The sequence below is a fragment of the Amblyraja radiata genome, chromosome 12 (genome assembly GCF_010909765.2).
Source record: "Amblyraja radiata isolate CabotCenter1 chromosome 12, sAmbRad1.1.pri, whole genome shotgun sequence".
Taxonomy (NCBI): domain Eukaryota; kingdom Metazoa; phylum Chordata; class Chondrichthyes; order Rajiformes; family Rajidae; genus Amblyraja; species Amblyraja radiata.
In genome coordinates, this window is record NC_045967.1 from 45,851,356 (window position 1) to 45,877,695 (window position 26,340).

The 26,340-nt window shown below is 41.8% G+C and overlaps 1 protein-coding gene across 3 annotated transcripts; it reads right to left on the reverse strand.

Annotated features, from left to right (window-relative positions):
• Window positions 1-6,705: 6,705 nt before the first annotated feature.
• Window positions 6,706-26,340, reverse strand: lamp2 (lysosomal associated membrane protein 2). Of its 3 annotated transcripts, XM_033030687.1 has the most exons (10): window positions 26,083-26,308; window positions 25,975-26,050; window positions 16,303-16,418; window positions 14,567-14,780; window positions 12,552-12,713; window positions 11,538-11,734; window positions 11,332-11,445; window positions 10,175-10,241; window positions 9,651-9,821; window positions 6,706-8,254 (listed from the first exon to the last, which is right to left on the reverse strand). In XM_033030687.1, exons 2-10 carry the CDS (start codon window positions 26,021-26,023, stop codon window positions 8,115-8,117), a joined length of 1,230 nt encoding a protein of 409 aa, XP_032886578.1. In that variant the 5' UTR covers window positions 26,024-26,050; window positions 26,083-26,308; the 3' UTR covers window positions 6,706-8,114. The 3 variants fall into 3 exon arrangements, with proteins under 3 accessions (XP_032886578.1, XP_032886579.1, XP_032886577.1); XM_033030688.1 differs by having other exon boundaries at window positions 10,175-10,238; window positions 25,975-26,340; XM_033030686.1 differs by having other exon boundaries at window positions 25,975-26,308.

Below are 26,340 nucleotides of genomic sequence, written 5' to 3' on the forward strand. Positions count from 1 at the left end.
AGATCCTCTAGTATCTTTGATTTAAACCGAAGATAGACACCAAAAGCTGGAGTAACTCAGCGAGACAGGCAGCATCCATGGAGAGAAGGAATGGGTGACGTTTCGGGTCGAGACCCTTCTTCAGAACAGGTTCATGGTATTTCATTCTGAGCGTTTTATTCTAATTGATGGCAATGGAACCACAGACGATTGCCCTGAAGGGTAAAGGTCGAGGGTTGAAGAGCGAAGACTGTCATCCATGTTGGGCTCAAAATCTGTTAGTATTGATAGATAATTGTGGTAAATCGGAGAGCGTCACCGGTAGATCGATTGGTAAAGGAGGATTTCGATACCAGTTGTACAACACGCTGTTTAGGCTCACATTTGGAATATTGTATTCAGTTTTGATCACCTGCTCTAGGAAGGATGTCAGTAAAATGGATAGAGTGCAGAGATTTACGAAGTTGTTGTGAGGAAAGGAGGGGAAAGGGAGAGGTTGGACAGGGTAGAATTTATTCCTTGAAGCAGAGGCCGAGGGATGATCTTATAAAGGTGCATAAAATCTTAAGGGGATTTGACTGGGTAAATGCAGTCTTTTCCCCAGGATAAGGGAATCAAAAGCCAGAGGTTCAAAGAAGGGTAATTTTATCCACTCAGAGGGTAGTGGGTATAGAGAATGAGCTGCCAGGGGAGGTAATTTTGTATGAGGCACTAAAACATTTAAAATACTTTCAGACAGGTAGGTGGAAAGGGAGGGATTAGAAGGATTTGCTAAACTGGCATAGACAGGGTATCTTGGATAGCATGGCTAGGATGGGCCAAAGGACCCATATCTGTGCTGCAGGACTCCAGGACATAGGGATCACGGGAGCACCTCAAGGCTGCGTGCTCAGCCCCCTGCTGTACTCACTCTATACTCATGACTGCGTAGCCGGTCATAGTGCGAACTCCATCATCAAGTTCGCTGACGACACCACTGTTGTGGGACGTATCACTGATGAGGATGAGTCAGAGCATAGAAGAGAGATCGAGCGACTGTCAATATGGTGCCAGCACAATAACCTGGCCCTCAACACCAGCAAAACCAAGGAACTGATTGTGGACTTTGGAAGGAGTAGGATGGGGACCCACAGTCCCGTTTATATCAACGGTCAAGAGCTTCAAATTCCAGGGCGTGCACATCTCTGAAGATCTTTCCTGGTCCGAGAACACAGATGCAATCATCAAGAAAGCTCATCAGCGCCTCTACTTCCTGAGAAGATTACGGAGAGTCGGTTTGTCAAGGAGGACTCTCTCCAACTTCTACAGGTGCACAGTAGAGAGCATGCTGACCGGTTGCATTGTGGCTTAGTTCGGCAACTTGAGCACACTGGAGAGAAGAGACTACAAAAAGTAGTAAACACTGCCCAGTCCATCATCGGCTCTGACCTTCCTTCCATCGAGGGGATTTATCGCAGTCGCTGCCTCAAAAAGGCTGGCAGTATCATCAAAGACCTACACCATCCTGGCCACACACTCCTCTCCCTGCTACCTTCAGGTAGAAGGTACAGGAGCCTGAAGACTGCAACGACCAGGTTCAGGAATAGCTACTTCCCCAGTCATCAGGCTATTAAACCTGGCTCGGCCAAAACTCTGAACATTAATAATCCATTATCTGTTATTTGCACTTTATCAGTTTATTTATTCATGTGTTTTATAGTCAATGCCTATTATGTTCTGTTGTGCTGAAGCAAAGCAAGAATTTCATTGTCCTATCAGGGACACATGACAATAAACTCACTTGAACAGTAATAGGCTTGATCGGAACTGCTCCAATCTCTGGCCTACATCATTGGTTCATGGAAAAGGAGTTGGAAGATAGACTTTGACTACTCATCATGCCAGGACATAATCGTGATTATGATCCCAGGATGGGAGGTTAAGAGATGGCGTTCTAATATTAGCCAAGAACAAGATAAACAAAGGGTCTCGAACCAAAACATCACCCATTCCTTCTATCCTGAGGTGCTGCCTATCCCGCTGAGCATTTTGTGTCTATCTTTGGTTTAAACCAACATCTGGTTCCTTCCTACACATTAGCCAAGAACATGTCCATTATTGCAATAAGGAAGGATATGGAAAAAGGGATTCTTTAATGAGGACCCTCAATAAGATCAGAAGTTGGAGTGAGAAACAAAACAATGGGAGAAAAACTTAGCTGGAAAAAAAATTGAAGGCCTCCAAACAAAGGTAAAAGCATCATGAAGCAGATTTCAACATTTCCCCCCCCCCCCCAAATTAATTGGGATTGTTTTGGTGTCAAAGACTTGGATGAGGCAGAACATTTGACACGTGTCTAGACGAGCTTCACAAGTCCGTGGTAGCCAATTCTACCTGAGAAGTGCAATACTACATCAATGTAGCTTGGCAGGTGGAGGGAATTTAATGGACCAGAACTCAAGTTTTATGTTAAGGAGAACAACAATGGTATGCAAAATTCCCATGTGATTAAAAAAAAAAAAATTGTTTTAAACAAACATATTCTTCCATGAAATTGCCAGGATATTTCATCCAAGTCCCCATTTTGCATAAACATAAACACAAACATCTAAATTTATTGAAAGGGGGAGAAATGCAATGGCTAAAATAGCTAATCCCTCACCCTTTCAAATCAGTTGTCAAATTTATGACACCTTGACTAAAAGTAAAAGGACATACCAAATGGCAATATTTTGAAATTGGAGCTGTGAAGATGGTTAAGTTTAAGTATGCCAAGTTCTCATTCAACGCTTGTATATGGTTGCAATTTAGAATTGATCAATCCAATAAGCTAGGAGTGACTCAGAACAGGCAGCATCTCTGGAGAGAAGGAATGGGTGACGTTTCGGGTCGAGACCCTTCTTCAGACTGAAGATGGGTCTCGACCCGAAACGTCACCCATTCCTTCTCTCCAGAGATGCTGCCTGTCCCGTTGAGTTACTCCAGCATTTTGTGTGTACCTTCGATTTAAACCAGCATCTGTAGTTCTTTCCTACACAATCTAATACGTTGTATGGTGGCTGAATAAAATCAGATTTAAGTTATACATCAATTGTTAATCTTGCTCAAAACAAAATTTAGTTTGTAAAACACTTTATTTAAATAATCCCACTATTAGTCAGATCTCATTCCACTCTCTGGCTATTGGGAAGACCAAACCCATTTTATTTGGTGCAAAACAATTCCATATACACAAAAAACATTTTAAGCAACACTCCAAAAGTAGAGCAACTGGAATCTTCATATTGCTATTATTTTAACAAATACCCCCCAAATCTTTTTTTTTTCCTCAGCTGCAGGTGATCATTTTGATATTCCTGCTTAGTCTTCCTTATTTTACTTCGAGCATACAAAATACTGTCATTTAGGAAGGAGCTCCAGAAAATCCTGCACCCAATCCCCTCTGTATTGTCGTTTCTTGAAGAGGTTTTAACATTGAAGGGTGCATACAAGCAGATGTGAACAATGGGATTAGATGAATTACAGAGTGCAAGTTTAATACAAAAATCAATTCAAACATAGGACATGAGCCATGTTAATTTCCCATTTATTGATCAGTGCCAGTAGGATATAAAAGCCATTACAAATTTTACATCCCAAGAAAATAACTAAAAATTAAATACTCAATGACTCATTTCCATTATTAGGTATATTTGGTCCAATCTTGAATCTGCAGCTAACAAAGGCATTGTCAAATAATAATACACATTAATTGTTTAGTGTTAGTTGGGTTGATTAACATCTCAATTTCTATCCCCCCCACACCGCGGGTACAACTGCACACATAGAGCAAGTGCATCCAGAAAGGAATTGTTAGGTGGTGGAGGCAGGTTCGTTTTTATAATTTAAAAATAAATTGGATAGTTATATGGATGGGAAAGGAATGGAGGGTTATGGTCTGAGCGCAGGTATATGGGACTAGGGGAGATTATGTGTTCGGCACGGACTAGAAGGGTCGAGATGGCCTGTTTCCGTGCTGTAATTGTTATATGGTTACACTGATTGGGTGGAAGACCCAGACTGCAACAATCACACAAAGCAAATAGCAGGCCCAATGTAGTTTCAAAAGCAGTTGGCACCGGAAGTCCCATATCAGAATTAACAAGACATTCTTCAGTCGTAATGTACAGTACTAGTTTTAATCAGTTGAAGGATCATTGAGAAAAGTGTGGAACCTGAAATGCCATTTAAAAATACAAGTTTGTCTTCAAAACCAAGTGTCCAAGATGAGAACTTGGTAATTATGAAGCTTTAAGGAGGTTCAGTTAATGATATGAACCAACCACAAAGCTAATTGTACATTAATGCCTATTAAAGTTTAACCGAACGTTAGCCATGTTCCAACTTACAACCATATAATATAACCATATAACAATTACAGCACGGAAACAGGCCATCTCGGCCCTTCTAGTCCGTGCCGAACACTTATTCTCCCCTAGTCCCATCTACCTGCACTCAGACCATAACCCTCCATTCCTTTCCCGTCCATATAACTATCCAATTTATTTTTAAATGATAAAATCGAACCAGCCTCCACCACCTTCACTGGAAGCTCATTACACACAGCTACCACTCTCTGAGTAAAGAAGTTCCCCCTCATGTTACCCTTAAACTTTTGTCCCAAAATTCTCAAGTCATGTCCTCTTGTTTGAATCTTCCCTACTCTGTGGGAAAAGCTTATCCACGTCAACTCTGTCTATCCCTCTCATCATTTTAAAGACCTCTATCAAGTCCCCCCTTAACCTTCTGCGCTCCAACGAATAAAGACCTATTTCATTTCAGACTTGAAATGAATAATGACAACCATGAAAACTGTGCAAAATATTTAAAAACATGCAAGTATAATTACACCACTGGAAATGTCCAGCAAGTCCTTGGCTCCATTCCATCTTTATCACAAAAAAAGTTTGATTTACACAAATTAAACCTGTAGATTTTAGACTAAAAACTTGCATAAGGACACCATGAACAAGGCAAAAATGGTTAAACTAAACTGATCAAAGTTAAATAGTCAAGATTTTGTAATCTAATTGCATGACTCGATGCATTAATTTAATCTTCCTGCATATTAAAGACTATGATGATTAGGGCAGCTTTTATAGCCAAAGGACATTCTGCATAGCAGGAGTAGTGACAAACGCAGAAGGGACCAGAACAGATTCCTAAACACCAGCAAACCCTACTAATGAGCTTGCATCTTCATTGCTTTATGATATAAACAACAAAGGATTGTGGAAGCCGAGAAGTTAGTTAGGGTTTTATCCAAGTTCATCCAAATACAACCCCAGATTTATAGTTTAATGCAACATAAGCGTGCAAATTATGACCAAATAATTTCAAATCCCTTGCACTAGTCAACTGGATAATTATACGTTTAGTGCAAGAACTGCACGTGGACATTTGCTCAATTCAATAGTTATCCATCTATAAGAACACACAATTTTCTACCTTATATAACACTCAAATGACACCCGAGTGTAACATTCAAATACAAATTTGTAAGAAAAGCAAAAACACATTTAAAGTGATGAGAATTGTTCAGTGAAGTTGGCATGTGTTCTTATTCCATTGCTCAATAATCCAAAACAGCAGGTTTAAAGGTGCTCGTATCCACTAATTTAATATATCTGTAACCAATAATGTATATCGCTATAGAAAAAAAATCGGAGCTCCCAACAGTGCCCCGACTGCAATAGGCAGTGAAGTTCTCGTCTGCTTTGCATTCTTCTACCAGATTTTAAAAAAAGATAACAGTTGATGAAATCAGTAACCCAAATCCAGAGGGAATCCAGAGAACACATTAAAATAAGCACAATGTCCAACAATTGCAGCAAAACAATTTCAAGACCAATACATTTATTTTTGAAAGCAATGCAGAAAAGTTCAATGTTATGCCATTAGTATGGTGCCTTGCAATGCATCATCAGTGGCCTATAGATACTGATGCAATTAATATTGCATTCGATTCAATACACCAGCACATGCAGTCTCTTTTGTTAATACACATAATTAGCTTTAACAGAAAGATCATTGTTGAAATCCAACTGCACTTAAATGTATAATTAAGGCCAAGGTGAAACTGGGAGAGGAAACACAATGTGCTGACCTACACTTCGGAGAATAAAATCTACGGAAAACTAAGTATAAAAACCAGAGATTTGGATAAAATTGATTTACTCTCCAAACACGTGCAAAAATCTAGACGGGGAAATCAATACCAAATTAATATAGGCCTTTTTAAAAAATAAATAAAAAATAATGTTTTCATCCTTCAAAGTTAAACGCTTGCAACTTAAACAAGGAAAGCAATCTACATAAAGGCATTAATCAGTTAGTACAATGGCTAGCCTACTTAAACAGACCAAGTAACTTTCTTTGAATTTAGAGCCATAAATAACAATTCTTACCAACTCAATTTCACTACAAATTAATCCAAATTTAATATTAGTGTGAACTGTAACAACTTAAACTACAGTTGTGTCAAATCAATACCAGAGCTGATTGCAGCACTTAGATTTCTAATTCTGTTATTTGAGCGAAAAATAAGAGGTTAGAGCTGGTTTTAAATGAAGCCCAAAGAAACAGCATTGACAACATTTTTCAAACTTCCAATCGATAGGGCAGCTGCAATATTTATAGCACAAAATAAAACTTGGTGTATTTAACACAACAACAGAAACAAATAATCAAGTTTCAGAAAAATCTTAATTAGTTTGTTGGTCATATTAGCTTTTATTGTTTTTTTCAAATGAAGAGATGCAAGATCAGCTGTTCTGACAAGTTTTTAAAGTGACCTGGAAAACTTAGTAACATGTGATTTCTGGCATCAAATACAGAGTCTCAAAGGCAAAGACTTATTAAACTATCACAAATAATGAGACCAAACTTGGATTTTAGCATATGTCAAAATACAATACAAATGGTTATTACTCAGCAAAACACAAAGTGATAGGTCAGGCAGCATCTGTGGAAGGAATGCACAGACAACTATTTGGGCCAGGTCCTTCGTCACACTGATTTCTTAAGGATCCTGCCAAGTTCCTCCAGCACTTTGTGTTTTACTCAAAATTCCAGCATCTGCAGTTCCTTGTATCTCCACTAATGGTTATGGGACTAGCGATTCCGGGTTTGAAACAAATCCAGAAAGTGCCATCTTGGAATTAACAGTATTATGCCAGCTTTTAGGTTAAGTATTAACAGATTTTTTGTTGTGACAAGTTGTTCTATTAATGAATGGCATTGTAATAGCCACATGCATCAAGTGTACAAGAAAGTGTACATGAAGTGTATACCAGTTATGCCTTAAAAGCTCAGGCTTTTTAAATGTTGCTTCCTAAAGAAGTGTAAAACTCAAAGCCTCCACATTCCTCAACCCCAAATAAAACTGTACAGGCTTACAGCAGGATCCTTTATTATAAATGCAAGTTAAACTTTACATAAAAATGAACTACAGGAAAAGCTTGTAATTTGTCTAAGATATACCAAGATAAAAGCCAAAATGTTCAAAACTTCATGTCTCGACTGCAGTGAAAAACTCCAGATTGCCAAATTAGAAATTATATCAGTGGTTAACATTAGAACATGCCAATAAGAACAGATGTTACAAACTTGGAAAGGTTTTATACAATTCAAGGCACCCAACAGCTGTTCCTATAAACATTTTTGCTAAATTTGAAACTTATATACACAAACATTATTAACATTTATACATTTTCCACAGCACATCTAAACAAGCTACATTAGAACTGATTGTATAACATTCAGTTTTAGATTTTATATTCATTAAATAGGTAGAAATGTTAGAAGCATTGCTGGCAAATATTACTCATTCTTAAATGTTAATCTCAAGAGCAGGTTACCAAACAGATCTTATAGATTGGACTGAACAGCATTATCTTGGAATAACGCCTTAACGTCTAAGCCAAATTTTCATCCCTCAATGCCAGCAATGTACTTTCAACATTTCACCTCCATAAGTAGAATTAGGTGCAAGTTCAGCCCCAGAGACATGGCAAGGACCTAGTGCAATTTAAAAAGTTGAAGGGGCGAGGACTTCCACCTGCTAGATAGCAATCATATAATCACATCACTGATTATTTGGTGAATCAAAACCAAATCTAGAGTGTTTGGTATCCAGCGTAGCTTTTTCTCCTTCCAATCACATAGGCAATCACAACAATCACAATTAAGACAGCTAAAGCTGCTCCAACAATAATAGGAATAAGAATGCTGTCATCATCCAGAGAACATTCTTCAGCTGCGGATTAAAGGAAAACATGAATCACCAGATACCATAAGAAAATAGTTAAATGCACATTAACATTTCATTTATTACAAGGGATGCAAATTACTTTAAAACTGGTATTAGTAGGCTACACAATTGATTGACACTTTGCTCAGTCCGTTGGTTAACATTTACAAAACTGATATTCCACCTCTGTAGAAAGTAGGTTAACTGGCTATTATAAATTGCACTGAGTCCAAGGACAGGACAATTGGGGAACTAATGGGCATGAGAATAACAAGGAGGAAATAAGTGGAGGATAAATGAGCCTGATAGAAATCTTCCAGTTAGTATGGTCACAATAGACTGACTGGCCTTATGTTACAAACAACATGGGAAAATATAGTGTAGGAAAGAACTACAGATGCTAGTTTAAATCAAAGGTAGACAAAATGCTGGAGTAACTCAGCGGGATAGGCAACATTTCTGGAGAGAAGGAATGGGTGACGTTTCGGGTCCAGCCTGAAGAAGGGTCTGAAACATCAATCATTCCTTCTCTCAAGAGATGCTGCCTGTCCCACTGAGGTACTCCAACATTTTGTCTACCTGAGAAGATATAGTGCCTCTTTGTAAAAGTTTGCACTTAATTCAAGAATGCAAATATCAGCTGTAATCTTTCTGGTGCTCCCAAGTTCTCAGTTTAGTTTAGTTTATTGTCACATGTACAATGAAAAGCTTTTTTTTTGCATGCTAACCAGTCAACAGAAAGATTACACATGATTACAATCAATCCATTTACAGTGTATAGGTACATAAGGGAATAACGTTTAGTGCAAGGTAAAGCCAGCAAAGTCGGAGGAACATCAGAGGTAGATAGTAGTTCAGCACTGCTCTGTGGTAAGATGATTTAGTGGCCTGATAACAGCTGGGAAGAAACTGTCCCTGAATCTGGTGGTGTGCATTTTCACACTTCTATACCTTTTGCCTGATGGGAGTGGGGAGAAGAGGGAGTGGCTAGAGTGCAACTCGTCCTTGATTATGCCTGCTGGCCTTGCCGAGGCAGCATGAGGTATAAATGGAATCAATAGAAGGGAGGTTCTACAATTGGCTGGTAAAGGGGATCCCAAAAGAACATCAGTATAAATGCCAAATGTGGCAAGTAACAAAACTCAAAAATACAAATATTACCATGTTAATCCAAAGAAAAGGCATATAAATTGGCCAGAGGAAGCAGCAAACCGGAGGACTGGGAGAAATTTAGAACTCAGAGGAGGGCAAAGAGGTTAATTAAGAGGGGGAGAGCACGAAAGAAAGCTTGCGGGAATATAAAAACAGACTCTAAAAGCTTCTTTAGATATGTAAAAAGGAAAAGATTAGTTAAGACAAATTACATTCAGAGACAGGTAAATTTATAATGGGAAACACGTACCTCGCGAGAAGGTTCCAGACTTCAGCTCAAATGGTTGGATCCACACATTAAATGTATTAATAACCATTTGGTCAGTCACCCTCAGCCTCTGCTCTTTGTGGCACATGTATGAACTTCCGATAGATGTTTGCCAGTACTTCAGGCTGCTATTGTTGATGTAAAGTGAGATTGCTGGAAATAAAAAACACTTAATCAATTCAAAGAATAAAATCTATACCTGATTAAAACTAAAAAAAACTAAAAATTTGAACACATCCAGGGGGGTGTTCGAGCACCGTGCATTAAGAAGTTTCAAGCAATGCTTGTAATTAAAACAGTCTAGGACTAACCTCTACATAATATTAAACTTGGTGAAATTACCTGAGATCAGATAGCAGTTATAAAAAACAAGTCAACATTTGGGGGTCAATCAACTTTCATTTGGAAGAACAGTTTATCTGTTGTCCTTCCCATCAAGGACTAAATATCTCTGAATGGCCACCTTGCCATGCTTACCTTCAACTACTGTAATCGACAATACTTACTTGAACCATTCACAACCAGGCTTATATTAGCTTTCACCTCCTTTAAGAAGAACTTTGATTGCTCCTGCAACAAAATTTACACAAGTACGCAAAAATGCCAACAAGTCTCAGTAAACGATAATCAAAATAATTATTTACAAGACACCATATGAAACTAGAAAATCAGTATTAATCTGAATTTACCCCAGTACAACTGAGCTAATTGTGGAAACGAATGTATCAAATGGCATTCGTCGGGAAAACAACCGACCGTCCGCCATGAAACCGCCCCCACCACCCCACACACACACGCAGCAAAGGCGGGGGCCAGGGAAAGCGGGGGAGCGCTGTCTGAAATTCACACCTGTGATGAACAGGAAGGTAAAAGACGGCTGACACAGTTACGGTAAGTCCTTTAGAGAGCACGGAGGGGGGAGGGAGAGAAGGGGAAGGGGAGGAGGGGAGGAGGGGAGGAGGGGAGGAGGGGAGGAGGGGAGGAGGGGAGGAGGGGAGGAGAAGGAGACACTTTTAAGAAGCCAGACAACTTATAATAAAGTTTGGCTGGGCATTTAACATTACCGGTCGGTTTTCCTTGGTTCTGAAAACTCCAATGAGCCAATTAAAATGCCCGGTCAGCGAAGGAGATTGCCTACATAGTGACCCCACTCCACTGCACTACGAGTTCAAAAGAACCGTGCCGACCAACTTTTACTCTCAGAAAATTTTTCAACATGCCCAGAAATTTTCCTCGACCAAACTGAGGCCACGAGTATGCGGGAACTTCCCTCGAACATGAAGGAGAGGTCCAGTGACCTCCTAGGACCACGAGTCGACCATGCCGCGATTTTGAGTGGATAGCAAACTCTTCTAAACTCGCAGATTAGGTCGCCGCAGTGGGACAGCCCCTTTACCCGACCCTTGTCTTTTCCCTAAAACTACTCGACTGCAATTAACATTAGGCTCAAATTTACAAGTGATATTGTAAAACATTGACCTCTCCCCCTCCCAGAGCTCGTTTACTGGGAATTACCAGGACATTTTTATTTTGCAACACTATCAAGTCTTGCTACTTCCTGAACATAGGTTAAAACTTGCCCAAGGGAAGTTTGATACCTTCCAGGCCACAACATCTCAAGACACTATACATTGTTTTCTCCTTAATGAAATTGAATACTTACCACGATGAAGTGAAATATAATAGTTGTTTTCATATCTTCTAGCACAAGAGTTGCATCTTGATCCCCACAGTATCCACTTGCAGTAGAATTGGAATCAATATTAATCAGTCGTGTCTAAAATAGTTTGGGATGAAAAAAGAGGCAGAAGTTATTTTTTTGTAATGCACAAAACAAAACTGTGGCAAACAATGCAAGAAAAAAAATACCTGGTTATCCTCCACGTAGGTAAGATTCAGCTGTAGTCCCATGTTGGCAAGGAGACAAGTCTCACTGCCATTTTTGAGTGTATAGTTGCCCACTGATGGTATTGGTGGTGGTGGCGGTTTAGTCGGGGCCATGGTTGAGGCTGTCCAAGTGGTGAGTGGACCCATGGTGGTGGACATGTCTGCCTTACAGATTGATTCTGGAAAGAAAAAAGATTTTAATGATTTGAAAACAAACCTAGGCAATTCAGTCAATAGTTCACCACATGGCTCTTCTTATTGGTCCACTTGGGTTCAAAAAACAACACTTGATCCCAGGTTAACCAAACCTGACCCAAGTCGTGCAATTTTTCTCAACATCTGACCATGTACCATTAGTACAGATGGATAGCACAAGTTCAAAAATGAAATCCAACACAAATCAAGAACCCAAGCATTCCATCCTCGCCGGGGGCAGCAAAGCAGGTTTATTTCAATAAAACATTGACACAAACCAAGCATTAGGTGAGTCACATCATGTGTTGATCACCATGCTCTACAGCAGCCCTTCAATCCTTACCATCCAATTACCTTTTACTGAAAATTTCTAAGTTTACGATTTTAAAAGATTATCTAGAAAGGGGTGCAAATAGACTTATAGGCAATCAAATTGACATGTACAAGCCCTGTGACAGGAAATGGACATTACTGGAATGATTTAACCATGAGATGATATTTGCTGGAATGAACATATTTCAGGTGTTCAGACTGGAACCAGGTGAGCAGGGAGAGCAAGTTCGGGGCAGAACAGCTATTCTCCTCTCTGGATGGTGCTCAATAACTTCAGACCACAGCAATGGTTTTGTTTGAATTGGGCAGGGAGGGGGTAAGAGTAGAAATGGTAGACGGGCAACTAGTTAAGATTCACATTAAAGGTCAACTCAAACATACTCGTACCCCAACACAAATTCTCGAGCTATAATAAACATTAAATTCAGAACTCAAATCTGAAGTTTGACTTAATGGAGCATTTCTCACCATTTTTGCTAATTGTTCCATTCTCCACTAAGGCTTGTAAGCCAACATCATAAAAAACCATGATTACTTCTTTGCTTGCAATAGCTTTGGCACTTCTACATGTGTAAACTGTGTTCAGTGGTGCAGCCTCCATTAGGGAATCCACAGCTACTTGCTTTACACCTAAAATAGATCAGAGAAATTAATGAAATTGAGGTAATGGAGTGCACTGGACATCAACTTAGTGTGTAAACAGGAGCATGCCATGTACAGTATCTAAGCATTCATGCAGTGCAAAGTCTACCTTGCATTAATCACAGCAACTAAACGTTTAAGCATTTTCAGAAGACCAGGAACTTGTAACAAAAAAAAACAAAAAAAACGTTACCACTTATGGAACCTTTCCATATAGGGAAGTGCTCAGATAGACAATGATTCACACGCAACATTCTATTCACCTACAGCAACGTGTCAATTCAGACCTTCTTTCACTTAAAGGCTTAGGTTAGGTCAAATTTATTGCAATGTGCGGCAAGGAACCAGTAAAACGAAAAGCTTGCTTGCAGCGGCATCACGGGCACAGACTCAAACCACAAAAACATTATAGATGAATTAAACAAAAATGCTGCATGACAGTAAAGCGAAGAACAAAACATACTTCATTACTGCTCCAATTAAAAATTAGGGATTAAAACAATCATTATGTCAGGAATAATTCCACATGTAGGAAATAGTAATAAACTTCAAATAAAATGTTGCCAAATCTTCACATTTCATTGCAGCTACCAAAATATGACAAAATAGCTATATTTTTAATCAGATTATTTAAACACAAAATCTCAAGCCCGCTCTTTGCTACCCAGTGAATAGATAGGCAAATTTGGAAACTAATCCACAATGAAAGGTAAAAATGCCTTAGAAACATAGAAAATAGGTGCAGGAGGAGGCCATTCGGCCCTTCTAGCCAGCACCACCATTCATTCTGATTATGGCTGATCGTCCCCAATCAATAACCCGTGCCTGCCCTCTCCCCATATCCCTTAATTCCCCCATATTCCCTTAATACCCAATGCATCACCGGTTCCTCACTCCCCTCCATTGAGTCTGTCCAGAGCAAGCAATGTCTGCGAAGAGCGCACAGGATCGTCAAGGACTGCTCTCACCCCAACCACAGACTGTTGACCCTGACCAACAAGTTCAGGAACAGCTTCTTCCCTGCGGTTGTTACCCTACTTAACTCTACACCTTGGTGATTGCCAGTCATTCCCCCCCCCCCCCCCCCCCTCCCGAAAATTGCACTACTGCGTGTGTGTGTGTGCGCACGCGCGCTAACTGCATTTCGTTGTCTCTATACTTGTACATTGCACAATGACAATAAAGTTTGAATCTGAATCTGACTTAGTGGCTAGAGGGAGTAACCTCTTGAACGACATAAAAATCTGCCGCTACAGCTTGGACAAGTTACCACAAGTAGAAAGCGTGCAGATTGGGAATTTATTAAACAAATGGTATTTACTTATTTATCAGAGGGGAAAAATCAGCAAATAAATGATCAAAATTTTCAACTATGCAAGAGTAACAAATATGGGCCTCAGACATATGAATTAAAATGGGGAATAAAGAAATAGTTGAGGAATTAAGTTTTTTATTTCTGTCATGAACCAAACCAGGAAAACCAATTATTGAATGACTAAATTACAGTAACAAAATCCTCCAAACCAGAAATTACAGGGACCTGATACCATTGCATCTCTGGGACCTACAGAGGAGCCACAGAGATCAGATTAGTGCAAAAGGCAATAACTTTGATGTATAGTGCAAGATATACAACTTCAGACACGAATAGCAAGCCCCCAATGGATCCTATAAGTCCTAGAGCATTAAACATATTTTGCACTACTTTTTCAACAGACCATCTACCTCAGACTGTCTGAACGAAGTGGTTCTGCCACAGATTGCCAATTACAAATACGTTTCCCTGGTCAGCTGCTCAAGAGTACATACTGTTTAATACAAGGCAACAATAAAAATCATACTTGTGTTTTTTGCTCCAGGAAATAGATTTGTATCACTGGTGTTGTACGTGAAGGTCAACACATCTCCTCTGAATATTCCAGCAGAGTGGGAGAAATTTAGGCTCAAGGAATGACCAGGTCCAAAGTTCATTTTCAACAAAGGAGCTGATTTATTATCGCCACATACACTTCCATTTGACGACAATGAATTAGGCAGTGTAAAAGTTGTATTTTCCTAAATGAAGTACACACACAAAAAAAAATCTGAATAAGGTTGGGCACAATGATGGTACAACAGCTATGCCACAACAGCTCAACTGGACAAGCAGTGAACCAGATAAAACACACTCAGTTCAAGGACACACTGCAACAAACTCTACAATGTTGGATTAAAAAGGTTTGCCAGCAAAATTGTCAAAAAAAGTTTATATTTAACTTGTAATAATGACCAGACGGATCATCGATTTTTAGCTCAACCACTACCCATCCTGAACAGTGTTCAGGAGACCTATATAAGGCAAAGGTACCAGGTAAATCTTCACTTCTTAAGATTTCAAATAAAGACAAATAGCTGGAGTTGAATGTAAAACAATGATCTAATCGAATATCAAGATACGGTTGTGGTCAAATACCCCACAACTTCCTTTGACACATTAACGGCAATATATACACAACACATTCAGACTGGAACTGTCAGAGAACTACTATTAAATTAATTGGATTGGAAATAAGTCAATTTAAATGTGATGGGGAAAGTGTTTAGGAGTAGCAAATAGTGGTCACTCCATTTCCTCCACCCAAGAATCCGGACATCTATTCAGCTACGTTCATCATTGGGGATACTTTAAAATAGCATGAATTCAAATTAATTAAAGCATAGAGCATCATCAGTTCTCATCCATTCTAATGCCATCCTCCCGCACTGTAAGGGAATGATTGATCCCTAAATGTAAATGCGAGATGGTGTACACTTGCGTGAGTTTGGCAATGTAGTCTCCATTTGACTCAATGGAAAAAATACAAACAACATATTTTTGCAGAGATAACCAAGAATGTGACAATTTGCAGTTTTTATAGACGGGATTCAAATGATTCTAGTTTATTTTCTCCTTTAAATAGGGAAAGTTTGAGCATCACATGATTATTTAACCCTAAAGCAAAAATTTGTTTCATTGGAGATTCACAGAAGTCTGAATGGTCTTTATAGACAAAATAATTCAATTGCTACATTTCCAGAAAACAATTGGCACCCAACACCATTCTCTGCATTTCACAAACTACTATTTATTTTTAAAGATGACAAATAACTTGACAGTAAGGAATTTTGTTCCGCTGATTACACTAACTACATGATATTGAGTTTAACAATGTGTCCTCTCAGTTCTTCCATTAATTAAAAAAACTATTGAAGTCTGTTTTTTTTTGTCTGGTAGCTATTACAAATTGAGCTTAACTTAAGATAGACACAAAGTGCTGGAGCAACTCAGCGAGTCAGGGAGCATCTCTGGAGAAAGGGAACAGGTGATGTTTTGGATCAGAACCCTTCTTCAGACCTCAGCTTAACTGTGTTGCTATCAAACCTCTAAGGGTGCTGGTTTTCAAATGGGAGTTCAATTCCCAAATAAACCTTCCCTCCCAACTAATTCCAAAATAAAGCATTAGAAATAATTATAGCAGCCATAATTGAGCCATGAACAAACAAACAATTCTCCAATCTTACTGTTTGTTACAAGCAAATAGAAATTTACATAACTTACCATTGTTCCATTTCCCTCATAAACAACAGTGAAGTTGACGGATAAAATTGCATATATGCAGGTTTTGTTATTGTTGTCGTGGACTTTAATCTCCACTGCTTCAGTCAGGGAAAATCCTGAAAAAAAGCGGTCACTTAGTTACCATGGAACAACAATCCAATAGGCAAATCTACAAACTTAATTTGCGCAACAAGGTTATTGTGTTCTCAAGAAACATTGCAGTGGGCCAAAGAAAACTAATCGGAAAGCATTGGCAATAGTCAGGCTTGGATACCCGTGTCAAGCATGTGCACCTATAATGGGGATGACACCATCTCACCTGCACTACATTCTGTTCTGGATCAACTTGACAATAGGAACACCTGTCAGTTTGCTCCTCATTGAATGCCACTCGGCCTTCGACTCCATAATATTGAATAAGGTCACCCCTACACTTCTGAACCGTGGCCTTCATCTGAACCTGGTTTCTGTATTTATTGACAGGCAAACCTCAATTGGTTAGAATTGGTCCAGCATTTCCACCACCTGATCCTCAACACTGGGTTGTCTGCTCAGACCCTTGCTCTACTCACTGTACATCCACGAATGTACAGAAAAGTGCAAAGTCAATTCAATTTTTAAGTTTGCTAATAATATCACTATTGTCAGCCAGATCAGCAACAACGAGATGAATGAGGGAAAAGAAGAGATCAAAACCCCAGTGAAATTGTGGTCAGGACAACCTAGTCCTAAATGTAAAAAAGTCAAAATAATTGGTTATTGACCCAAGGAAGAGAGGGAGTGAACACAACAACCCAGTCCTCCGAGCTGCTGTATAGAGTGTCAACAATTTCAAGATCCTCGACATCCACATCACCAGCAAACTAACCTGGTCCCTTCACACTGATCAAGAAAACACATCAACATAATTTACTTCTTTGAGCATTCGAGAAGATTCACCATGTGCATGAGGATTCTCTGGAACTTTAACAGATAGGCTATGTAAACTATTCTGACAGGATGGTATGTCAACTGCTCTGCTCCTGACCACTTAAACCCGAAGGGGAGATGAATGAAGCAGTTCACATGCGCGTCACTTCCTTCAACCCAGTCTATCCTCACAGTGGGCTGCATCAGAAATGCAGGGAGTATCCTCAGTGATGCTTGCCATCCTTGCCATTCCCTTTTCTACCTTATTGGAGAAGATTCAAGAGCTTGAAAGCTCAGACATCCAAAGTTACGAGGAGCTTCTTCCTGACTGCTATTAGACTCCTGAACTAATCACTTCTTTCACACCCTCTTCCCAAATGGTGCCGCCAGGTATTCTTTCCTCGACCTAATTTGGTTATTCCATTATTGTATTTTAATATGTATTTGCACCATTTCAGATGGGACTACAATCTTGCACTCTTGTTTTGGGCTTGTCATTTATTTATCATTGATCGTTTACTGTGCTTCATTTGAACAAGGAATTTCATTGCACTCTGATGCTTATGACAATAGACAAATCTGAATTTGGCTACGTGCATAAATCAGTGAATCCAAACCCAACTACTCCAAATGGCCGTGCTCAATGTATGAAATGAGATGCCAATAGATTGGCATATCCACAATGGAAATAATCAGCCTATTTGAGCGAGTTTCATTCAGCGTTCATTTAAAAAGTTCCAGGATCGATGATTGCCCATCTATCTTGTATAAATACACCGATCGACTTCATAACTCAAAACAAAGAATGTAAAGGATGATCTTGTATTTCACAGTGGAATGCTGTTCTTCCACGCCTGGGAAAAAAACAAGTACTTTTGTTGCCTGGCTGCAGCAAGATCATTCACTCAAAAGATTCTCAATTAAACTCAAAATCTGTGCTGTTTGGTGGACCGTGCGGGATGGGAGGACGCATTGCTCCTCCCGTGCAGCAGGTGGCGCTGCACAGGACAAAGGGAGATGTTTTGTATATAATTACCTCTGTCTGTACACAGTGTGAGTGTGCAGTCGGATCGTGTGGTTGCAGCCATTTTGAGTTGTCTTGCTGCCAGCATTGAGTTAATGTAATAAAGACTTCTGTTGTACCTTGAAGACTCTCAGGTTTTATACAGACATAGAACAAGAACACGAAAGAATACGGAGACTTCGGATTGCGTCCAAAGAGCCTATTTTTCGATATAATTTTTGAGTTGTGCAGTGTACTCAAACTAACATGTCTCGTCAATTTGATCGTTTTGATCTCGAGCGTGAAAGGTGGTCGTCGTGTTTAATTCGCGCTGAGTTTTATTTTGAAAGTATGGCAGTTACGACTGACCCGAGGAGGAATGCTCTCTTGTGTTCATCAATGTCTCCAGAAACTTTTGCACACCATCACCGTGAGTGCCCCTATATCGAGTCAGTTTGTTATGCCTGTTACCGAAAAGGTAATCTCCAGGCAGTATGTCAATCGGTAGGAAAGCTGAGGAAGGGCAAGAAATGGCAAAACACAGTCGACCAAATCGCAGAGACCATTTCTATTGAAGTGCTCGGTGTGTCCACGATCTCCGACAAGCCGAGGATATTGCTGCGGGCCTCGAACGTCGATCTACAGTTCCAGGTGGACACTGGTACGGCTGTGTAGCTCGTGGATCAGGACATCTGGGAGAGGATCAGATCGCGGAAACTGAAACCGGCCAACATCCGCCTTTTCGGATACGGACGACAGCCCATTCCCACGAAAGGCAATAGCACTGTCGCCGTTTCCTGTAATGGTATGACACAGATGTTGCCGCTGATCGTCGTTGGCAAAGAAGGTACATCCCTGAGTTCCATCGGCTGGATCCATGCTTTCAAGCTTGACATGAATGCCTTGATCTACGATAGATCAACTATGGCATTGTCATCTACCCTGGATTGCAACATGGTCAGCAAGTGCGAGAACAACCTGCAGAAGGTTCTTGACCCGTTTCCAGCCGCTTTCGCACATGTACTTGGACATTGCACAAAGATGAAGGCACGGCTCATACTCAAAGACGATGCCATCCCCAAGTTCTTCAAACCAAGACCAGTTCCGTTCAGTCAGATGGACGCCTAAGACAAGGAACTCTGCCGTCTTGAAGAAATGGGAATTATCACCCATGTGGACCATTCAGAATGGGCCACACCCATAGTTGTCATTCAGAAGCCTTGCAGCAAGGTGCGCATCTGTGGCGACTACAAAGTGACTGTAAACCCTCAATTGCACATTGATCAACACCCATATCAAGAGAGGATGAGCTGTTAATCAAGCTGCAAGGAGGACAGTACTTCACAAAATTGGGCATGTCTGAAGCGTATCTTCAAGTAGAACTGGACGACGAGACAAAAAACCTGCTCGTGATCAGCACGCACAAGGGACTGTTCAGATTCAACCGATTGTCGTTTGGTCCGGCACCGGCCATCTTCCAAAAACTGGTAGACAATCTGGTTGCCGGGATTCCGTACATAGCCGCCTGGAGGACATAATTGTCACCGGCCGGACAGAGGAAGAACTCCTGCAGAACCTAAAACAGGTCCTCACGGCACTGAACAACTACAGCATGAAGTTGCGCATGGACAAGTGCGCATTCTTCCGACAACAGGTCACATATCTCGGACATGTGATCCCGGCAAGTGGTCTGAAGCCATCGGAAGAAAGAGTGGACGCCATTGTGAAATTGCCGACGCCCGAAAATGTGAAGCAGCTTGAAAGCTTCATTTGCAAGGTGAACTACTATGGCAAGTTCATACCGGCACTTTCGACTTAGTGCGCACCATTGAACAACCTGCAAAAACAAGACGTTGAATGGCACAGGTCCAAAGAGTGTGACCATGCATTCATCAGGTTGAAGGGGATGCTCGCCCAGAAGACGCGTTTGGTCCACTATGACCCATCAAAGCCGATCTCGCTGGCCACCGATGCATTACCGATGCGATGGTCTTGGAGCTGTAATCTCACAAACGGCACCAAACGGCAAGGAAGAACCAATCACGTTCGCATCCAAAACAGCGACGACCACCGAGAAAAACTACAGTCAAGTGGAGAAAGCAGCATTGGCGATCGTGTTTGGCGTCCGGAAGTTCCACCAATATTTGAGTGGGCGATATTTCCTGCTTATCACCAACCACTGCCGACTACTTCTAGTCCGGAATAAAGGTTTGCCTGTCATGACGTAGCAGCGTCTACAACATTGGGCCCTGATCATGATGGGATATGACTACCACATCATTTTCCGACAGTCTGCCAAGCATGTCATCTACCGATTGGACCCGACCTAACTTTCGATAAAGAGGCAAATATGAAAATTGAGATGGACGTGAACTTGCTCAACATGCGGGTCATCGCCGATTTCCCCGTCTCCGCAAGGACGGTCGCCAACTACACGAGCACACCCCATTTTGTCGAAAGTACGACATTTTGTCACTCGGGGTGGCCGAACAGTCCCAAGCTGGACAAGGAATTCCGCTTATTCCAGAAAGCGCAAACGGAAATCTCCTCAAAGGATGGCATTCTGCTCCGCCATTGTCGATGTCTCCAACAATTTTATTCTTATTTTCAGTCTCATAATGGCTTCTTTGACTTTCATTGGCACAACTTTGGTCCTCCTGTTGATAAACAGCAATAAAAGTTTCCAAAGGTGATGGCAAGACTGGAGGAAAGACTAAGTCTAGGGGACGCCGGAGGAGGGAGATGGCAGCCCTGCCGGCAGTCTGTTCGTTTTTTTCATCCTTTTTGTTATTTTCAGCATTTGTTCAAAGTTTGTTTTAATGTTCTTCTGTTTGTTTTATATGGGGGGAGGGGAAAACTTTTTTTTTCAGGTTCTTACCTTCCCGGAGATGTGATCAAGTTTCGGATGTGATCAAGTGATCTGCGGCCTACCATCGCTGGAGCTGGAAGCCGCCTCGGACTGTCGTGAGCCCCACTGCGGGACGTGGACTTACCATCGGAGCGGATCCCTTGCCTGGGATCGCTCCCACCGCGGCCTGCGGACTTACCAACAAGGGCTCGCAGTCTCGGGAGAGGCTAGTCGGGAGCTCCAACGTCGCAGAAGGTTCGTCCACAACCCGACGCGAGGTTCGATCGCCCGGCGCGGGGGAGCTGACATCCCCCCGATGCAGGAGCTGAACACCTCGTTCAGCCGCCGGCTATGGGACTCAAGACCGTCCCGTCAACGGGGGACTCGAGGCCCCCGACCGAGGATGAACAACAAGGGAAGGACTTGAAACTTTATTTTCGCCTTCCATCACAGTGAGGAATATGTAGGAGTCACTGTGATGGATGTTTATGTTAAAACGTGTTTATTTGAGTCTGTTGCTTTCTTAAATTGTACGACTGACCTGGCCAGTGAATATCACTATACCAGAGCTCGAAATTAGCGGTTGCCCGGGTGCCATTGACCACCCAAAGTGCCACCAGGCAACCTAAACGCCGAGTCATTTTGCCCGGCTTGGCACGCAGATACTGGTTTATACCGATAGACACAAAAAACTGGAGTAACTCAGCAGGTCAGGCTGCATCTCTGGAGAATAGGAACGTGACGTTTCGTGTCGGCGGCGGCTGTATTGCGGGGCAAAGATACTAGGTGCGTGGTGACGAAGGGTCGGAGCGAATGATGGGCCCCGAACAGCAGCAACAGCGGCCGCTACAGCGGCTCCATCGCCTCCTCCTCCCGCACCCCGCCCGACGGAAGGAAGCCTCCCTCTCTCTCCCTCTTCTATATGATAGCTGCTGCTGCTTGCAAATCCGCCAACGGTGCTTTCAAAACAACCCCTCTCACATGCCGAGGCCGGGAGGAGAGAGGGGGAGAGGGAGAGGGAGGCCTCCTTCCGCCGTCTGAAGCAGCTGCACCAAAGATCCTATAGCTATAGGATCTTTGAGCTGTACCGCCCGGCCCCGCACCTTCCTGTCGGCTGGCGATGAGATCCCAACCGCCACCCCCTTTGGTGGCGTTGGACAGGGACGGCCAAGGCAGTGGGGCGATGTTGTCCGAGGAGCGCTGACCTTCCTTCCTCCCCACCTCCCCTACCCCTTCCCCCCCACCCCTCTCTCTCTCTCGTATGCCCCCCTCCACCCCTCTTATCCTGGGACCCCTCCTTTCCATCCCGCACTGACCCCCATTCCCTCCTCTATTCAGTCCTCACTGACATTCCCTGTGCTCCGCTCCCCATCTACCCCCCCCCCCCAATCTATTCATCACCCTACCCACCTCGCATTGATTCTCCTGCCACCCCCCCATCCATCCTACACTGGTCCCCCAATTCATCCAGTACTGACCCCCCTTCCCAAAAGTTAAGTGAGAGCCCTGTACACCAATTGGTGTATGTGACAATAAATGAACTTATGAACTAGGTGCTGAGAGCTCTTATACCTGCATTAAGGAGGCAATTAAACACACCTGAGTTGCTGTGTGTATACATTACGAACGATAATTGTTTTGATCTGAATTTCATATTTATTTTTGCATATTTACTTTTGTATCTTTGAGGTAAGAAAATACTGCTTTCAAAACTATTAACTAGGTGTAGCATTGTTAGTATCCCTGCCATCAGAGGCGCTCCCGATCTGCCGACTGCTGTGTGCGGGACGCGAGAGGCTTTAGTGGGGGGTTGAATAAACTGCAGGTTTTACATTTTAAGAGGAAATCCCTCCCTGACAACAGGCTTACGATGTAGAGGAAATCCCATTCTGACATCCGTTCCTGTTTTTTATTCATCACGTTGCTGATCTATTGAATCGCTGGATTTGAAAGTCAGGGGCTCAAATTCAAGGCCGTTAAAATCATGGATTGAAAGTTCACATAGAAACATAGAAAATAGGTGCAGGAGTAGGTCATTCGACCCTTCGAGCCTGCACTGCCATTCAATATGATCATGGCTGATCATCCAACCCAGTATCCTGTACCTGCCTTCTCTCCATACCCCCTGATCCCTTTAACCACAAGGGCCACATCTAACTCCCTCTTAAATATAGCCGACATCACGCTAAAACAAAAGGTATATAGGATGTTTATTTAACATCTAGTTTTTGGTGTAATTTAATTTTAATCTGATGATGGCAAAATAAGTTAATTGGGCCCTGATATCGGCAACATGATCATTATCCGTATTGTGTAATTGTTTATCCGTGATAACTATTTTCATGCTAAATATCTGATTAAAAACTTTCACAGTACATACAGATCGGATTGAGGCCGCCGCGATGTTAAACATGGCGACATCTAGAAAAAAAGTATACAAAACCAAGAATGTTACCATTGTCCACATTCATGTTGAATGCATAGGTCATCAAAAGTTGTTTAACATCCTGAGAAACACTTTACCCATCACTTTAGTTCTGCATATTGATGATATTTTCACCATCTGTGCAACATTATATAATTTACTGTCTCCATTGGTGTGTAACTAAGATGTTGTTGCACTTGCAGATCATTTTGATCAGAAGTTCAACTTTATGTTCAACCAGATTTGATGTGAACTGAAATCCAGAACTTGCCGAATTTGCAACATGTACATTTCAACTCAGAGCTTTACATCTCTTACATCGTACTTATTTTGCAAAACAGTTTTGTTATCACCGTGTACAGTGCCCTCCATAATGTTTGGGACAAAGACGCATCATTGATTTATTTGTCTCTGTACTCCACAATTTGAGATTTGTAATAGGAAAAAATTCATATGTGGTTAAAGTGCACATTGTCAGATTTTATTAAAGGCCATCTTGAGCAAACAAAATACTGGAGTAACGCAGTGGATCTGGGAACATCAGTGGAGGGAATAGATATGCGTTGTATCAGGTCGAGACCCTTCTTCAGTAAGGGATTAATGCTGGATTAGTACTAATATATGAATTACGGTTGGCTGTTTCTGTTCTGTATGAACATGGCTCTGAATAAAACAATTTATCCAAGGTCATTACACCAAAGCAAAATCATTCAAACATGCTATCCCCTTTTACACTCAATCCCTATTGAGTCACAGATCACATGCCAAATCCAACCTAAGAATGCCAGTGGCAAAGCTTAGCACAATGACAATGCCAAACAGCATATCCAGATTCCAACAGCAAAGGGAATTCAAGTCCCACGTAAATATGAGACTCATTTCAGCAATGAATGCTGGTGCCTTCAACTAGCACAATTAGTGCAAAAATAAAATCTAGCACATTACACTTCTGCTCCCTTGCTAAATGTTGGTAGTTATATGCCCACAATTGAATAAACAAGATGCCTTATTAAGAATTACAAGCCAAGTTAGTGAAAATGTTACCTATAACAGCCCTGAAATGTAACATTCATCCAGATTAAATAATTAACCCCATTTATCTGGTTGAAAAATCCCAAAAGGTAGAACTCCCAACCAAGGTTACAGTACACTTCTCCAGCAAACCAGATACACGATTAAGCAGCATAAATATTCTATTCCAGAATCCTAGATTCTCACCACACCCAAGACTTGATCAATGCAGATGGAAGCCATATTGATACAAAACAAATCTCAGTATTTGTGACCCAGGAAACATGATGGATTCCAAAACAATTACATGTTTACTGCAGCACAAGCTGATAATCTAGACAAAAGCTGAAAATAAAATCAAGTAGCCATGCCAGAAATAGAACAAAGCCATAAACAACTGAAACAGCATCTCCAGTAAACATCACCCAGTAAAATTCACACAATTTAACAGACATTCCCAATACAAAATCAATATCTATAAGAATCAAATGCCGCACTTCAATCTAAGACATTCTTCCAAATTCTACAACACTGCAAAATATGCTGCCACTTCCAAAGTCTTGTTCCTTCCTTCTGTGGGTATGGACTAACATTTTTCAACAATGTTACATTAACTCCTATTTTTAAAAAATGTGAATAAAGTTAACTTCAAATGTCAGTTGGCCAAATATAAATTTCAGAAGAGAAACAGCCAAGAATTCTACTCTATGCCAAAATAAACGTGCACTGTCAAGTCATCTTCTTTATCAAAAACTAGAAAATGTACATCGTCTGCTTGTTAATGGCTTTTAAGGATAGGAGCAGTCTCAGGTAAAATTAGGTAAGTTGAATCTATTTTCATTTATTGCAAATTATATTAAAGTCGCGGTATAAATACTTCCACAAAACAAAATGCAAGAGAAAAGGCAACACAAGGAGATGCACAATTGGACCCGAAACGTCACCCACTCCTTCTCTCCAGTGATGCTGCCTGTCCCGATGAGTTACTCAGTATTTTGTGTTTATCCTCAGTGTATATCGTGTCTCGTTTCCCCCAACTCTTGGAGCTTACCACGTCTCTTAATGTGATGCAATGATACTTCGCCCCGATCAGAACGATTTAACACTAAAAACACAGAATGCAGAAAGAGTGAAGCTTGACCACCCAGGGCGCTGAAGCCCAGATACAGACGATGCCAGCGCTGAAAATGCCAGCCAGCAGCCGGATCTATCTATGGCCAGCAAACGGGAGATACGTACATCTCAGGACTTCTGAGCGCACAGAGCGGCCGCCGGCTGCAAAAGGACGGCGTGGAGTGGAAACATACACACGAATGGAGAAAACCTTAAGCGAGAGAGTAACTGCCAGGCCTGCAGCACCGGGGGAGTGGAGCCAGCGAACAACGACGGTGCCGCCGCCGCCGCCGGGCTGTCCCCACTCAGCCGGGCCGTCACACACTGACTCGGCCATCACTACCCCACCAAGGACAAGCTCACCTGTAAGCAGGAGGAGGGCGGCGACGTGGAGCACGGGAGGTCGATGCATGGTTGAAGGGATGGAGAAGACGACGGCGACGGCAGTGGTCCGGCACAACGAAGGTCTGCCCTCCTCAACACTGTGAACCGCTCAACGCCGCCTGGACACGGCGAAGGTCTGGTCGCCTCAAGCAGAAGCCGGCACGAAGAGCCCCGTCAGCGACGCCTCAACCGCAAGCTGCGCAGCGACCGCAAACTCCACACAGCGATGGTGTCACCGCCTCAAACCCCCACCCCGTGAACCCCTCAGCGTCACCTCAAACAGAGCCCCGGCACCTCGAGCCCGTCAACCGCCGCCGCCGCCGCCGCTCACGTGACTGGTGCGCC

What these genes read in the sequence shown, in the direction of transcription:
- lamp2 (XM_033030687.1), bottom strand. Translation starts at nt 26,023, where the DNA reads ATGCATCGACCTCCCGTGCTCCACGTCGCCGCCCTCCTCCTGCTTACA. An exon ending in CGCCCTCCTCCTGCTTACAG is followed by an intron (nt 16,419 to 25,974) that starts GTGAGCTTGTCC and finishes GCTTTTTTTCAG; the next exon opens with GATTTTCCCTGACTGAAGCA. An exon ending in CCTACGTGGAGGATAACCAG is followed by an intron (nt 11,446 to 11,537) that starts GTATTTTTTTTC and finishes AAACTATTTTAG; the next exon opens with ACACGACTGATTAATATTGA.